The sequence below is a fragment of the Siphateles boraxobius genome, unplaced genomic scaffold (genome assembly GCF_051911475.1).
Source record: "Siphateles boraxobius isolate OS27281-9 unplaced genomic scaffold, OSU_SipBor_1 7, whole genome shotgun sequence".
NCBI classification, from domain to species: Eukaryota; Metazoa; Chordata; class Actinopteri; order Cypriniformes; family Leuciscidae; genus Siphateles; species Siphateles boraxobius.
In genome coordinates this window covers 38,568,776-38,586,270 of record NW_027509197.1, presented here as the reverse complement: position 1 = coordinate 38,586,270, position 17,495 = coordinate 38,568,776, and the positions used below count along the sequence as shown (strand labels likewise).

The following is a 17,495-nucleotide window of genomic DNA, read 5'->3' as shown; positions in this document are numbered from 1 at the left end:
GGAAGTGAGCTGAGCTGGCAATGAACCTTCCCCAGACCCTAACTCAGTTACGACTGAGAAGGGTCTGGTTTTAACCAGGCTAGGAAAACTCCTTTTCTCGAGAGAATTGAAGCAAGTTTTTTTTTTAAAGCGGCACTACGCAGGATTTCAGTTTTTGTCAAACAGCGACCCCTAGAGTCGCTGTGGAGTACTTGTATTTAGCGTTACTGTCGTAAATACAACTCATGCAGAGCGTGACAGTCTATGATCTGCACTCACGGCCTCTGCACTTTATAATAATAAAGTACTGCGTTATGCTTACCTGAGCCTATATGCCAGATGACATTATTAATAAAATTACATGTACGTCGCATTATTTCGTAACAATGTCCGTTATGATGTTGTTAGACATGATTATTGCAAATTATCATAATGGTTTGCAAATTCCGCTCATTTACACTATTTACAACGTGTAGGCTTATTTATGTCCTGATAATTATGTGAGATATTGACAACTGTTCTCATGATAATCGCAGGAATCAACTTAAACAGTGAAAGCCTGAGCGAGTGGGACTCTTGTCCGGTTCCTCCCGCTGACAGATTCTCGTTTCCTTTTTCTAGACTCTTCCGACCGCGCTTTCTTCGTTTTTTTTCTCCATTCTGAAAATGCAGGTTCGATTTTTACTCGTGTCTGACTCCTCGCTCGGTCAGTCTGCCGTTTCCTCTTTCTCTGTGCCTCCGACAATGCTTTCCTAGCTTTCTGCTTCTTATATGCCAGTTTAGCCATGACGATAGCTGTACTTATAGCTAGCCAGAACCTGGATGGGGGCGTGTATGCGTGTAATGTGTGCAGTGCCTTAAAGCAATTCGTTACATCGCGAGAGCTGAAATAACGCGATACTTCCTGACGCTGAGGCCGGCAGTCCGCCGGCCCAAAGTTGCAAGTGCGTTTTTTCCGCTCACAGGCACCAGAGGGGGGCGAGATGACCACCATTCAACCCGAAAAGTCATATAACCATTCCAATAACTCCGAAGCTGTTCAGTTAAGCTAATAAAACTTCATAGTGCTGCTTTAAACGCAGAGCAGTTGCGGCTGAGATGTTGGGGGCCCCTATACGAGGGCAGGCCCATCTTCGGCCTTTGGTCGAGCCCTGAGAGGTGTCTACACATAAACGGTCTAGAGAAGAGAGAGGTCGTGGCAGGGCAATTACTGGGAAGAAATGACCAAGTCATGCACTTCCTCAAAGGGGGCCAGAAGGCTAAACCCGCTTCGACCCCCCTCTGTACCTATTTGGGAACTTTCCATGGTCCTGGAGGCCAAGAAAGGGGCCCCTTTCGAGCCACTTCAGTCTGCTGACCTGAAGCCGCTTTCACTCAAAACTGCCCTCTTGCTAGCACTGGTATCAGTCAAGCAAGTGGGTGATTTGCAAGCACTCTCAGTGAGCGCGTCCTGCCTTGAATTCGGGCTCAACGACTCCAGAGTCGTCCTTAAGCCAAGGCACGGTAAGAAAACGAAAGAGACATGAACCTACTCTGCCCTGTGAGGCTATTTGGAGCGTTCTGCCCCCTTTAGGCAGTCAGAACAGGTCTTCGTGTGCTCCGGAGGCCGCACCAGAGGTTGTGCGGTCACAAAGCAGAGACTGTCAAGCTGGATAATTCATGCTATCTCACTGGCTTTTAAGGGTGCTTTCACACTGGCAGTTTAGTTCGGAACGGGGCACGGTTCACATGAAAAATCGCTAATGTGAACACTGTCATGCAGACTCGGGTGCGCACTGGGGTACCAAACCCGAGACTGCCTGGAGGAGGTGGTCTGAGTTCGGGCATAGATCTATACACTAGATGTCACCTTGGGGTTCTGAACATCCGTCAAAACCGCCGCCATCTTGGAACAGGGGTCTTGTCGTAGGAAGTTGCTAGGTAACGCTGAATTCATGGATGATGCCGGACTTTCGTGCTGCATATGGATGTTCACAGAAAAGAAATCTAAAAAACAGACAGCAAGGGATTACATTTCACAAGAATGTGAATTTTTTTAAAATTTCTATGGACTCAATGATAAATACACGTCTGACCGTTGGAACGAACCAAAACAACTATAAAATCGCATTCATGATGATTTATGGTGATTTTATTTCCGTTAGACCTTTTCCTACATTGAGCTGATGAATTAGAGAGGAGGGGCTCCCCTGTTCCATGATGGCGGCTCTATTGACGCATTCGTTCCAATCATAGACAGTAAAAGAAATGGACACAGCGACCCCATTGATTTCAACGGAGAAGACTGAAGCCCGGTTATTGCACTTTCTGCCTGATGGCTGAGCAACTGCGCAGGCTCAAACTGAGCTTGACGACAGTCTGACAGTTGTAAATCTTCTAGTAGCTGTGCCAAGACAAATCTGAATCACCTAATTCCTCAAAAACGTTGTTGAAATATTTTGTCCCGTTGCTTTTATGGACTCTTTTCTATGGGCTTCTCCCTTTACTTTATGCCTCTATGTCCCCTCGATTGCCTCATAGACAGTAAAAGATTGCCTGCGAGCTTCTCCTCCTGTCTATACAGTAATGTCTCTATTGTGCGACAATAAGTCGCGTGGTTATGACGCAATCAATAGCCTATTTTTACAAAAACGGCTTCTACGGGGCCATAACGTAAGATACAAAGTAATGGAGCCTTTTATACATTGTCGTGTTTCTTTAGAAATAAATAATGGACAAATGAAGTCTTTGGACGCCTCAGATGTAAAGTTGCTGTCAAAGTGATTCCAAAATGAATGGGAGTCAATGTAATGCTAACAGCAGGTGAAGTTCTGCTACAATGGCTGCTCCCACGAGGCTTCAGTTTCCGGCTGATGGATTACCCCCTTGGTTCCAATGAACTGCCGTAGCCAAGGCGACATCTAGTGTATATATCTATGTGAGTTCGGTTGCTCCCGAACCGTGCCGTGGTTTGCGTGAATGTGAAAGCAACAGGGACTCGGGTGCACACTTGTTCAGGAAGTAAAGTAACCTGCGCATGCATTTCAGCTGATTATGATGTAATTAGTTAAATAAAACACATGTAGGGGATGATAGTGTTGATGCTTTACTCTGGATTCGAGCAAAGCACGTGGAATCATGGCAACAAATTAATGGAAATCCACTTTCTCCTCAAAAGAGTCCGTTTGCAAGCAGCAGAAAGCCAACTTATGCGACACACACTGTAAACTTGTGTTGTTCACTCAGCTGTGCATAATAGCACTAAATTAATAAAAAACACAATATATTGACCCGCCTTATGTTTTCCACCATGCACCGTGTACGTTTGCGATGAAGTAAGATGCGCGCAAACGCACCAGGGTTTCGATAGAATCAAGTTGAGTGTGAAACCAGACCAACGCTGCGGGGACAATCGAGATCGGGCCCGGGCTCGGACCACAGCAAACGAGCCCAGTGTGAAAGCACCCTAGTCTAAGGATCTCCGTTGTCCCATAGGCATGCTCATTCCACAAGAGGCATGGCCTCGTCATGGGCATGGTCGACTGGATTACCAATTGAAGATATTTGTGTGGCTGTGGCAAAACCCCACTTCAGAATTAAAAATTTTAAATAAAATTAGAACAAAATAAAAAAAGAGTAGCTTGCCTGTACTCACCACAAAGAGTATAGAAGTAACTTAAGTAACTTAGTAAGTTACTTCTATACTCTTTGCTCACCATGCAGCGACGAACAGTGGAAATAACACGCCAGTAACCAAGAGACAGAGCGCAACGCGTCATAATCTGAAGACCACGCCCACCGGGGGGAAAACAATCCATCAGTCTCCATTGACTTTCCATTGCGAGAGGCTGCCTCCTTATCATTTATGACATATAACAAAAGACAGAAAAATGCCTAAAAGCTGCTGTGTGACAAGGTGTAACGCAAACAAACTAAAAAAAAACAGAAATACTTCTTATAAGCTTCCGAACCGTAAAAGCCAGCCTTTAAGGAGACAAAAGTGGATACAGGCAATAAGGTACGGAAAAGGGTCACTGACATAGACCAATAAAATTTAACTTCTCAATAGATCTCCTCCTCTCAGGTTCATATAGGGTGGTGAAATAAGCAATCGAAATGGTTAAAATAATGATTGTTTTTTTTTTTTTTTACAATATCATGCCGCGTTCCAGTGGGCGTAGTTCTCAGAGTAGTTCGAGAACTAGTTGCGCTCTGTCTCAATTGATCCACGTTTATGTCCTGAAACAAACCGTTTTTTGGAGTCAACAGCTTATAAAAATGTATTTCTGGGTTATTTAGCTTGTTTGCTGTACACCTTGTCAGCAGCTTTTAGACATTGTTTTGTTTTTGTTATAAGTCATAAATGACAAGGAGGCAGCCTCTCGCAATGCAAAGTCAATGGAGAGGGTTGGATTGTTTTCCCAACTGGTGTGGGCGTGGCCTAAATACGCTCTGTCTCTACCGTCAGCTGGTTAGGACAAAAACTCTCATTAACATGGAAAAGAAGACTTTTATCACGTAATAAACAAACAAATTATGAATTGAAGTTCTACATCCTTCCACAGAACACAGAACACAGAACCGGAAAGGAGGACAACATGACTACAAGCAATAAATAGTAGTGTATAATACATCTGTGATGTTCTGTACCTCAATAGTACTTCTATAGTAGCCTATGTCCCAAAATACTATAGTATTCCTATATGATTACTATAATATTTTGTCCTAAAATACTACAAGATTCCTATAGTTGTTTTTCATAAGGGATGTCTCATTCACATTAGCATTATCAGCTGAAGGCTCGCTTGATAGGCCAATCGCTACGGTCTACGGTGAGTTAGGGATCACTGTCAGCACAGTCCCTCGGCAACTTCGTACTACTGATCACCGTTTTACAAAAGGATTAAAGGGATAGTTCACCCTAAAATGAAAATTCTGTCAGTAATTACTCTCCCTCATGTTGTTACAACCCTGTAAGACCTTCGTTCATCTTCGGAACACGAATTAAGATATTTTTGAGTAATCAAAAATCTGGATCACTCCTCCATAGGCTTCTTCAGGGATTAAACTTGCCGGCCTCGAAAAGTTATTAAAGACATTGTTAAAATAGTCCAAGTGACTACAGTGGCTCAATCTTAAGTTTATCAAACGACGAGAACACTTTTTGTGCAAAAAAAAAAAAAAAAACGACTTTATTTCAACTATTCATTTCCTTCTATCTGGGCCTCGAGTCAGGTTACTAGTTTAACAGCGTACGATCTGTTGTTGTACGTCACACGCATCACCCACATGACCAGCGTCGGCCAATAGTGAGCCTACGTGGGACGTAGCCCTACGCAATTACACTAGTTTAAGTGACTAGAGGCCCAAAGTGAAGGAAATGAATAGTTGAAATAAAGTCATTATTTATGTTTGTTTTTGCGCACAAAAAGTATTCTCGTGCACCTCCGGCCATTTGGTTGGGTCATTGACCCAGTTTTTAATTTAATAAGGGCAATCATAACCTATTGCAGTTAATTTTGCAATGTACCGTTGCAGGTCGGCAGGCGTCAATGACTCGCGAGTCGCAATACGACATTTTTCTCATTCAAATACACACGACATTCGCGGTGTTTTCCCCCACGCCGACCACGCCCCCAACTATGACTAGTTGCAGACTGTACAGGTCCTTCTCAAAAAATTAGCATATTGTGATAAAGTTCATTATTTTCCATAATGTAATGGTAAAAATTAAACTTTCATATATTTTAGATTCATTGCACACCAACTGAAATATTTCAGGTCTTTTATTGTTTTAATACTGATGATTTTGGCATACAGCTCATGAAAACCCAAAATTTGCATATCATTAAAAGGGTCTCTAAACGAGCTATTAACCTAATCATCTGAATCAACTAATTAACTCTAAACACCTGCAAAAGATTCCTGAGGGTTTTAAAAACTCCCAGCCTGTTTCATTACTCAAAACCGCAATCATGGGTGAGACTGCCGACCTGACTGCTGTCCAGAAGGCCATCATTGACACCCTCAAGCAAGAGGGTAAGACACAGAAAGAAATTTCTGAACAAATAGGCTGTTCCCAGAGTGCTGTATCAAGGCACCTCAGTGGGAAGTCTGAAGGAAAAAGTGTGGCAAAAAACGCTGCACAATGAGAAGAGGTGACCGGACCCTGAGGAAGATTGTGGAGAAGGACCGATTCCAGACCTTGGGGACCTGCGGAAGCAGTGGACTGAGTCTGGAGTAAAAACATCCAGAGCCACCGTGCACAGGCGTGTGCAGGAAATGGGCTACAGGTGCCGCATTCCCCAGGTCAAGCCACTTTTGAACCAGAAACAGCGGCAGAAGCGCCTGACCTGGGCTACAAAGAAGCAGCACTAGACTGTTGCTCAGTGGTCCAAAGTACTTTTTTCGGATGAAAGCAAATTTTGCATGTCATTCGGAAATCAAGGTGCCAGAGTCTGGAGGAAGACTGGGGAGAAGGAAATGCCAAAATGCCTGAAGTCCAGTGTCAAGTACCCACAGTCAGTGATGGTCTGGGGTTCCATGTCAGCTGCTGGTGTTGGTCCACTGTGTTTAATCAAGGGCCGGGTCAATGCAGCTAGCTATCAGGAGATTTGAGCACTTCATGCTTCCATCTGATTTCATTTTTCAGCACGACCTGGCACCTGCTCACAGTGCCAAAACCACTGGTAAATGGTTTACTGACCATGGTATTACTGTGCTCAATTGGCCTGCCAACTCTCCTGACCTGAACCCCATAGAGAATCTGTGGGATATTGTGAAGAGAAAGTTGAGAGACACAAGACCCAACACTCTGGATGAGCTTAAGGCCGCTATCGAAGCATCCTGGGCTTCCATAACACCTCAGCAGTGCCACAGGCTGATTGCCTCCATGCCACGCCGCATTGAAGCAGTCATTTCTGCAACAGGATTCCCGACCAAGTATTGAGTGCATAACTGAACATAATTATTTGAAGGTTGACTTTTTTTGTATTAAAAACACTTCTTTTATTGGTCGGATGAAATATGCTAATTTTTTGAGATAGGAATTTGGGGTTTTCATGAGCTGTATGCCAAAATCATCAGTATTAAAACAATAAAAGACCTGAAATATTTCAGTTGGTGTGCAATGAATCTAAAATATATGAAAGTTTAATTTTTATCATTACATTATGGAAAATAATGAACTTTATCACAATATGCTAATTTTTTGAGAAGGACCTGTATGTATGGCTCAATGGCTCTGTATGAGAAGAGATGTAGGCGGGTAGAGACGTGCGGCCTCGCCTCGATCGACGTCATCACTTTTCTACTAACCAATAAGAAGCATTGTGGGCGGGTCTGCAATTCTGCAGGCTGCAGCCATCTGCTTCTCGTGTCTGACGATAGAAACAGAAAGATGACCGTCAAGGGGATTAAAATAATCTTGCTTTTAGTTGTAATTGAACACTCGTGCTCTGACAACAATAACGGTTAGTAGATCATTAAATCAATATGCATAAAAAGTGACTTGTAATTTAATACCTTGCTGATGCGTAATTTAAAAAGTTAGTTCAACCAAAAATCCAAATTCTGTCATTAATTACTCACCATCAAGTTGTTCTTCGCATCACAAATTAAGATATTGTTTTATGAAATCTGAGACCTTTCTGTATTGACAGCTACACAACTACCAATTTGATGCTTCAAAAAGTTCATAAAGAGATCGTAAAACTAATCCATATGAATTGAGCAGTTTGGTAAAAAAAAATGTCTAAAGAGACGTGATCCCTTTATATGATGAACAGATTGAATTTAGTATCACTTTGTATCAGCAGGCCTAAGCTACTAATTTGTTTCGGATAAAAACAAAGAAAGCCTTTTCTCAAAATGTGTCCAAATGTTTTCTCCTTCTCTGGTGTTCAGAGCTTTCACTAATAGTCTTTTGTATTGATTTCAGATTCGGACTGCAATCCTTATCCTTGCTACTCAAACTCTTCAACAACGTATAAAAGTAGGCTAATATGCAACACAATCTCATGACAATTTGTATTTACGTCTGCCGAATTAGTGGCTTATGTGTATAAACTCTAATTTCATTCATAAAAATGTTTGTACGGTCCGCTTACACAGTTGGTAGTGTTTATGGGTGTATCCTGTGCTTACTTTTTTAATTAACTGTATTTTTAATAGTATATGACTAACTCATTGTGTGTTGTGCTGCATATACTGACAGCTGTCCGTGTTTTTTGGGGATAGAAGTAGTCTTGAGAAATCCAGGTGGGTCGCTCATAAACTGGGCCGGTAGTAGCCTATACTTCGACATAACGGCAGTTTCACACGAGACGCGAAAAGCGCAAGTGATAGCCTAGATCATTTTCCACGAGAGACAGACAAACAGCGGTAAATTGTAGCCGAATCTAGAAGTGCAAGTGGTGCTCGTACACCCGAAATCCCGTCGTTTGTTTGTGCACAGGTCTTCGCAGCGGTTAAAACTAGGCTATTATAAACATTGCGTAGCTTATGCACACCGTCAAATAATCCACGATTTATCACCTGCTTTCTCTTTAAAAAGCATGTAACATTATTGCATGACTGATTACTGAATTAACTAATCATACATCTTTACTTGTATTTAAACCAGTCCATCCAACCCGATCTGACGGCAATTAGCTAATGCGAATTTTACGAGGTGGCCAATTCGTGATCGCTTTAATATGATGAACAGATTGAATTTAGTATCATAGGCTACTTTGTATCAGCAGCCCTAGGCTATATTTTGTTTCGGATAAAAAGCGAAGAAAGCCTTTTTCTCAAATGTGTCCACATGTTTTCTCCTAATTATTCTCTGGTGGTGGTATGAGAGCTTTCACTAATGGTCTTTTGTAGCTATGATTGATTCGGACTGCATTCTGCATTGCTACTCAACAACGTATAATATGCAACACAATCTCATGACAATCTGTATTTATGTTTTGCAGAATTGTTGGCGTATGTGTATAAACTCGTATAATTTCATTCATAAAAGTTTTTGTACGGTCCGCTTACACTGGTGGTAATGTTTAGGGGTGGATCTCATGCTTACTTTTAAACATTATATATATATATATATATATATATAATTGTATGTTTTAATAGTATATGACCTTCACTCATTGTATTTTGTGCTGGGTACAGATTCTGACTGCTGTGAGCATATTAATGGTACGATGGAAGCCACACATTTCAGACTACCAGGTAATTTAAAGAGTTAGTTCAACCAAAAATGTAAATTCTGTCATTAATTAGCTACTCACCATCAAGTTGTTCCAAATAAGACTTTTGTTCATCTTCGGATCACAAATTAAGATCTTTTTGATGAAATCTGAGACCTTTCTGTCCCTCCATTGACACTACCAATTGGATGCTTTAAAAAGTTCATAAAGAGATCGTAAAACTAATCCATATGAATTGAGCAGTTTGGTCAAAATTTTCTAACGAGATGTGATCGCTTTATATGATGAACAGATTGAATTTAGTATCATACTTTGTATCAGCAGGCTTAGGCCTACTATAATTTATTACTACTATAATAAAAAGCAAAGAAAGCCTTTTCTCAAATGTGTCCAAACGTTTTCTCCTAATTATTCTCTGGTGGTTTTATGAGAGCTTTCACTAATGGTCTTTTGTATTGTTTATGAAAGGGGCACTTATTATAATGTAGAGTGAAGTGCTGCCTTTCTAAGGAACTTTTCACAAGAGGAGTAGAGAAATGAAAGTACCGAAATGGTTTACTCAGAACATATAGCCGGCATTTATTGAACGTCAAATATCAACCAATATGACATTGTTTATCTTTTCTTTGTAATGTCCTTTTAGTTGTGAAAATCAGTATTTCTCTTAGTTTCAACTTTTTTTCACACAAGTCGGGTAAATATGAAATAAAATGAATTCAGAGCTCTGATGAAATAACCTCAAAATAATAAACCAAAGTCCATCTACCCAGGTAGTATGTTTTTTCTTTTTAAAAGTGGGGTGAGATCTCGCGCTTATCTGTACGATGCAATGAAGAAATGGTGAGTAGAAGCAGTTCGTGGCGCAGGCAAGATGATCACTCGTGCCCTCTGCTCTTCTGCAAAAAAAAACAAACAGAGAAAATCAGTCTTCTCCGAAAATCAGTGTAGCAGTTTCCCCTCAGTGCAGCGCTAACACTGCCACCTACTGGACAAATACGGTGTGCAGGTAAAACATAACTAAAAGTAATCAAGAAATCAGATATTAAACTAGAATAATGTAATCCTGTTATTAGGCTATTTTCGAGTGGGTTACATCCTCCCCTCCTTAATCTACATGCATCCTTGCATGTTGCACACTACACATTTCAGATGTTAAGGTTGTTAAATGACATATGTAAGGTACAGTGTCAAGGGAAAGGGTTTTAGGAGAAAGTTTGGTCTAACCCAGTTAAAAATGGAGTGTATAACTGGGACTAATGGGTTCCCTAAAGTTGGGAAGGTCAGCTTTTTGGGAGCGTTTATATCCCTAGAGGATCATTTCAACGCCAACTCTTCTTCAGGGGCAACCTCGTCGTGTTCCTTTACATTTCCACTTTCTTCTGTCAACACCAATCCAATTCCTGATCCATCTCTAGGACTACAATGCTCACTTAGGTCCGTTGCAGGAACATTAGGAGGATTTCCTTCTGCTCGTACAATATCAGGTGCAGGTGAGTATTGGACTCGACTAGCCTCACTATTTCTATCACTTCCAACACCCTCAGGTTTGAATGCTGGAGCTGCAGGGTTTAGTGTGGATACATCAAAACTCACATTAGCTTCCTGACTTCCAGAGACAGGCTCATTTTCCATCTGGGTATCCTCTTCAGTGAATTCTACAGCATGAGACCTTTGCTTTAGTCTGGTTTCTTCTTGTAGAATCCCTCCATCCTGTTCAGCAATAGTGGACGTCGAAGGTTGGTCGTGAAGGGAGTAATACTCGGCCTCATCCTCCTCTTCAGACAGTTCTCCATCTTCTTCAGCTCCATCATCAACAGGAAAAGGTAAGTGATCGTGTTTCTGTCTGGACTTAGACTCTCTGGGACATACTTCCTTGACAGTGGATGGAAGAAATCCACATGGCAAAAGCAGGTCTCTATGTAAAACTCTTTCAGGTCCACTTGTGTGTTCTGGGACGACGACATAGAAAGGGGAGTCTTGGATCTGTTTAACAACAGTGTATATGGTTTCACTCCATCAATCAGCGATTTTATGCTTCCCTCTGATGCCGACATTCCGCACAAGGACTCTGTGTCTCCTGCTACCAGTGTGGACTCACTTTGTTGTCAAATCTCTGTTTGTTCTGTAAAGCAGTCTTCAAACTGTGTTCAGTGGCCAGTCGATAGCTTTCAGTTAGATTCTCCGTCAGCTTCTTGACGTATTCAGAGTGGGATAGTTTACTGCTTCTCTCAGGGCTCAGCCCAAAAGCGATGTCAACTGGGAGTCTTGGCTGGCGACCAAACATCAGGTGATATGGGTAATAGCCAGTAGTATCATTTTTAGTGCAATTATACGCATGGAAAAGTGGCTGCACATTTCCCTCCACCTCACTTTGTCTCCCTCTTCTAATGTACCCAGCATCTCAAGAAGTGTTCTGTTAAACCGCTCCGGGATTTCCACGTGGGTGGTAAGGTGTTGTCCTCGTCTTTTTAATGCCAAGTAGCATACACAGGTCTTTGATCAGGGCTGATTCAAAGTCGCGACGTTGGTCACTGTGCAACCGCTCGGGGAATCCGTAATGAATGAAAAGTTGTTCCATAGAGCTTTCGCCACTGTTCTTGACTTTTGATCTGCTGTTGGAACCGCTACTGCATACTTAGTGAAATGGTCCGTAATGACCAAGATATCCTTTGTTCCTTTTCCATCAGGCTCCAGTGAAAGATAGTCCATACAGACCAACTCCAAAGGAAGTCTTGTTTTTATATTCACCAAGGGAGCGCTTCTCTTAGCCCGTGCCTTTCTCCGTATACATCTCTCAAAGGTCTTGATTCTCTCAGTCACGTCCATGGCCATACTAGGCCAATAGAATCGGGCACGAAACAAGTCCAAAGTTCTGTCAGTACCCAGGTGTCCGACAGCATCATGGAGGTTCTCTAGAGCGGTCTTTCTGTATTTCGTCGGAAGGACAAGCTGATGGAAAGGCCTACCTTGACTTATGCGTTTTCGGTATAGGACTTCATCAGAGAAGACCATTTGCTCCATTATTCTCAACATCAACAGGACCTCTCGATCCTTCTGACGCCTCAACCTGTATGGAAGTTGCTTTCTTGCTTTGACAAGCTCTATTACTCTACTGATGACTGGATCTTGCCTTTGCTCAGGTGCCCAATCTATAAGTGACATTTGCGGCAACGTACATGACCCAAGTACATCAGCTTGACAGAATCCTACAGGAATGACAGAGGCCTTCATTGCTAAACATTCCCCTGGTACCGACGTTTAGAAGTCCGGCTCTGTACTTGCTGCTGAGATGTGCTGGTACCTCTGACACACTGCCTTCACAGCATCAGATGGAAAATTGGGGTGGTAATGGCGCAGTGGATAAGACACATGCCTTTGGTGTGAGAGACCCGGGTTCGAATCCACTGTGAGACACCAATGTGTCCCTGAGCAAGACACTTAACCCCTAGTTGCTCCAGAGGCGTGCGACCTCTGAAATATAGCAATTGTATGTCACTTTGGATAAAAATCAATAAAATCATCAGCTAAATGAATAAATGTAAATGTAAAATTGGCTCCTCTGTCGTTCTGGAGGAATTGGGCAAGGAAGCGCTGAATGCGAGTATCCTCATCCTGAGAAGTGAAGTCGGGTTGGTATTCGTCATGAGAATGTGGACGCCTTGAGAGGTTGTCTGTGTCTTGGTTCTTCCTCCCAGCTCTATACTGGATGTTAAAGTCAAAGCTGGAAAGGGCAGACAGCAGTGGCCTGCAGCATCAAGCTTGGCAGAAGTCAGTACATACGTCAGTGGGTTGTTGTCTGTCACAACAGTGAATTTCGCTCCGTAAAGATAATCAAAAAATTTCTCTGTGACAGCCCACTTTAAAGAGAGATATTAGAGTTTGTGTGCAGGGTACCTTCGTTCACAGCGGTTGAGCCCCCTGCTCGCATAGGCTATTACTCTCAATTTGCCTTCCTGCTCTTGATATAAAGCCGCAAAGGCCATGAGTGCTTGCGTCTGTATGTACCACGTAAGGCTTCTTCGGGTCGGCAAACCCAAGGATCAGAGCTGTTGTGAGCTTTTGAAAGAGAGTCTTGAATGCGTCTTCGCAGGCTGATGTCCATTTCTCATTAAACTGTCTTCTGAAATCTACACTTGAGAGACGTTTTGAGCTGCTATATGAGGAGGCTGACTTCCTTTTTGGTGGCAGGTAACCAGCTGTTAAGTCATTCAGAGGCCTTGCGATTTTGGAATAGACCTTTATGAACCTCCTATAATATCCAGCAAATCCAAGGAAAGACTTAAGCTCTTTGATGTTATTAGGCCTAGGCCACGTCGTCAGAGCAGCTATCATGGCTGGGTTGGTCTCTACCCCAGTAGCAGACACAACATGACAGAGGTATTTAACAGAAGTTCTGAAGAATTTACTTTTCTCAGGTGAAAGCTTTAAGCCAAATTCCTTAAACCTCTGGAGAACTCTGAGTAATCGATCTTCATGTTCTTCAAGTGTAGCCATCTTGAAGCTCTTTTAAATGACGTCTGACAGCCTCATAATCAGAGGGATGAATCGGTCTGGGCCTCTGTTTAAATGGAGAAGGATCCGATAAGCGTATACTGTGTTTGATCTCAGTGGTATGACCAAAATCAAGGTCGATGAGTACAAAAACGTCTGACATTGAATTCAACTTCCTGGTAATTCTCTCCTTCCACTCTTCAGACAAGGGAGAGTCTGCAAAGTAAACTTTAGTTTACCGGAATCAGACACATGCATGGAGTTGCACGTCGCGAAGGATGAAGTCAGGTGGGATGGCTCACTCAATGTGACTCTGTCATCGTGACCTGGTAAGAATGACACAGATTTAGGAAAAGATCACTCAGCAATGCAATGACCTGCTGATATTTTGATGTCATGTGCATCAATCATTTTGTAATTTTTCACCAAAACAGGCATCTTGAAGGATGGAAATGGCGGGCTTGTCATGACGTAGGTACAGAACAAGAGACCAGCAGGTAAGTTGGATTAGGGGGGCTCTACCATAAGGGGAGTATCGGTAGCTACTGGGACATGCTTTGCGTATCCAGTTAAAGCCACTCTTTCACCTGCAGGAATGATGACACTCTTTTTGCTCTGCAGCTTCAGTCCCAACTCTGCCATTTTGTTGATTTTTTTTGAATCTTTGATACAAATGTTTCACAAAGTGGGGTGCATTGACCTCTGTTGGTCCCGTGTTTTACGCAGTCATCCTGAATAAGTGCACACTTTTCATACAGTGGATCCAGTGTGTTGGTGCCTATCAACAAGGGGATGTCCATGTTTGTTCTGTGGTCAGGCACAACAAGTGCTAAGGTAAGAATCTTTACAGGTTTCCCCATGATGTGCTCTGGAAAGTTTATGTCGACTTGGATGTAACCTAGATAGGGTACTTCCTGACCACCAGAACCTTCTATTTCTAATAGGTCTTGAATGGGGAAAATGGGTTGATGTGAAAGGTAACTCTCATGAAAAGACTTTGAAATTGTGCTAACCTGGGAACCTGAATATAGAAGGCTATCACACTGAACTCCTTCAACTACAACAGTTGATGTACATTTTGGCCCCATCAACCCTCTTGAGCACCATCCAATGACTGAGCTGAGGAATGTGTTTCACAGACGACTGTTTTCGTGGCTTTGTTTTGTTTGGGACATTTCATTTTATTTCCGGGTGCAGTTAGTCCCTCCACTGCGACCCTGTCCAGTTTAAATGGTCATATTTGGTTTCCCATTCATTTTGTCTTGCTTTGAGTTATATTTCTGATCAACCATCAGCTTATTTGGGGGATTTTCACACTGTCGCGCTAGATGGCCATCATTGCCCCATTTGAAACAGAACCAAGCCTTCGGCCTGGTTTTTGGCGCTGTTTGTTGGGCTTGAATTTCAGCTACCCCATCTGAGGGGGTATCTTGAGCTGAATTCTGGATTTTGTTAGCATGCTTTTGCCTCCTTAGATCTTTCTTTTTGGTAAGTTGCATTTTTAGTTCAGAGACTTGCTTCAGTTTCTGTGACGCATGTCTGTAGGACATTTGCGCCTGCATCATCAGAGATAGGCAGTTCATTCACAAGTTGCATATTCAAAGAGGACCTGGGCCTTGTGTTCCCTAAATGGCGTTGCATGCGATCCTGCTTTGCAGTTCTCCTGTCTTCCTCTGTTCTAACTTGTAGCAGGAAATCAGAGAAATCAGGTGGGTTTCCTGTTTTAAGCCCTAATTGCAGTGCCAGAATAAGGGACTGGTCCCAATATCCACGCCGAAACTGTCGCAACAGCTGTTTATTGGCGTCTGCTTTCGCAATGCCACCCCTCTGCATAGCTGTAGTGATCAGCACCTGTAACCGCTGCAGGTATTCTGAGGCTTTCTCTCCTGTGTTTTGATGAGTGCTAAGGAACCTTGCGAAAATATCTTCCCCATCCTCAACTAATCCATATGCTGAGTCGAGGGGCTTCACATAATCACGAGGAGCTGCATCTGGGCCTAACTTCCTGATTAAATCAGAGGCTGGTGGAAGAAGGCTTTCTAGGATTTTACGTTGCTGCATGTCAACCAGGGTTTTATCCTGAATCATAAGCTCCACATGGAGAGACCATGTCTGAAAGTCAGCTTCATTTGTAGGTTTAGGAAGTTTGCCTGAAAAAGGACGAAGTCGCTTAGATCAGTGGTTCCCAAAACTTTTAACAGGCATGTACCCCCTGAGACATTATAGATCTTCCGGAGTACCCCCAACACCACCAATTGTTAACAACCAGTTTTTATTTATTTATTAACATATGATACAAATCTCATCAAAAGTCAATATATGATACTAATGTGCTGAATATAATGATTTTAAACAGATATGCACCCAATCTCACACACATTAGGCCTACAACACATCCAATATCTCATTAAAGCTATTGTTAACTTTTCACATTCTGATAAGTATTGCTTTTCACATATGATAACATTGTATATTTTCTTAACTTCTCTGCTGTAAAATAATAATAAAAAAGAGAATATTATTTTTATTTAATTTTTCTTAAAAATTTTCTTAATTTTTTTTCACATTTATGAGGAAAAAAACAATGTTACGGACGTGACAGTTCTCCGTTACGGAAATGACCGCTCTGAAAGCGAATTTAAAACTTTCACAGAGACCTCAAACGGAAAGCACAAAGCCTTTCTTTAAAGTGAATTTCGTTTTTTATTAATTGTATCTTAATTTTAATCAATGTTTCATCAACCAATTACCTGGATTTAATAAGAAGTAAATATAGTAGAAAATAGATCATCATGACACGGAGGCGTCGGCGCGTGAACTGGACTCTCGTCTAATAAATGAACCGAAACACCGCGTATAAGGTACTTTTCTCACAGACCTGAGAAATATATAGACAGCTTGAAATGTCTACTTTTTAACAGAACAATTCAAAACGAAAGAAATCAGACTGCTTATGTAATCCGTATGAAATGTGGCATTTCTCTCTGGCGCGTTCACTAGTGCGAAGATCGCGAGTCAACATCGCCAACTTAATCTTTGCAGCCGACACTGACAAACACTTGTTTATTAATCAACTATTAAAATGTCTCCTTGCTATATTTGACATATTCATAATCATTATGCCGGTCCTTTGTGGCAGCTTTTAGATACTTTATTGGCAGCGCACCCTTGCATGTTATATGATGGGTCATCACTGCATCAGCACCGAAAACATGATTTTTTTTTTTTCAAATCTAAAATCAAAAATCGTGATACGAACCGAATTGTAGGTTTGGTCTATCGTTACAGCCCTAGTAAGTTGAGAAAGCAGAAGTTTAGTTTGTCATGGTTGTAAAAAAAAACAATGGCTATTTGAACATCTTTGCCAAGCGCAAACCAGTACAGAAGTAGCCTAATCAATAAATTAGCGGGGAGGGTCATACCTTTTTTCACAATCATTTTAAGGGGGTCAAAGAAAAAATTATTGCTGGCGAAGAGAGGGTCAAATCTTTTTTGACTACAGATCTCAAAACTCCTCCGGTAGCCCCTTAAATAAAAAATAAACAGTCCCTTCACGTACCCCCTGTAATCAGTTCACGTACCCCTGGGGGTGCGCATACCCCAGTTTGACAACCGTGGGCTTAGATCCCTGGCTTGAGGCATTGGAGTTGTCATTTTTAATAACATGCTCTACAATGATCTTCTGAACGTCAGGTGGATTGATTGTGTCATTGTCTGAGGCTCCTTGGTTGATTTGAGTTGACTGTGTTGTATGTTTCCTTGTTTTAGTGGTGAATGTAGTGCATGTTGGGTTGGGTAAAAAGCCATTTAAAAAGCCATTTAGTCAGTCATTTAGTGGTGAATGTATTGCAT

At 42.0% G+C, this 17,495-nt stretch overlaps 1 protein-coding gene across 1 annotated transcript in view; it reads left to right on the top strand.

Moving 5' to 3' along the window:
- The first annotated feature begins 7,309 nt into the window (after positions 1-7,309).
- LOC143723435 (uncharacterized) overlaps positions 7,310-17,495 on the top strand; it is a 67,429-nt gene continuing 57,243 nt past the window's right edge. The window contains exons 1-3 of the mRNA XM_077215858.1: positions 7,310-7,430; positions 7,898-7,951; positions 9,115-9,174. Of these exons, the coding sequence (XP_077071973.1) occupies positions 7,358-7,430; positions 7,898-7,951; positions 9,115-9,174 (187 nt within the window). The 5' untranslated portion in view covers positions 7,310-7,357. The remainder of the gene's footprint in view (positions 7,431-7,897; positions 7,952-9,114; positions 9,175-17,495) is intronic.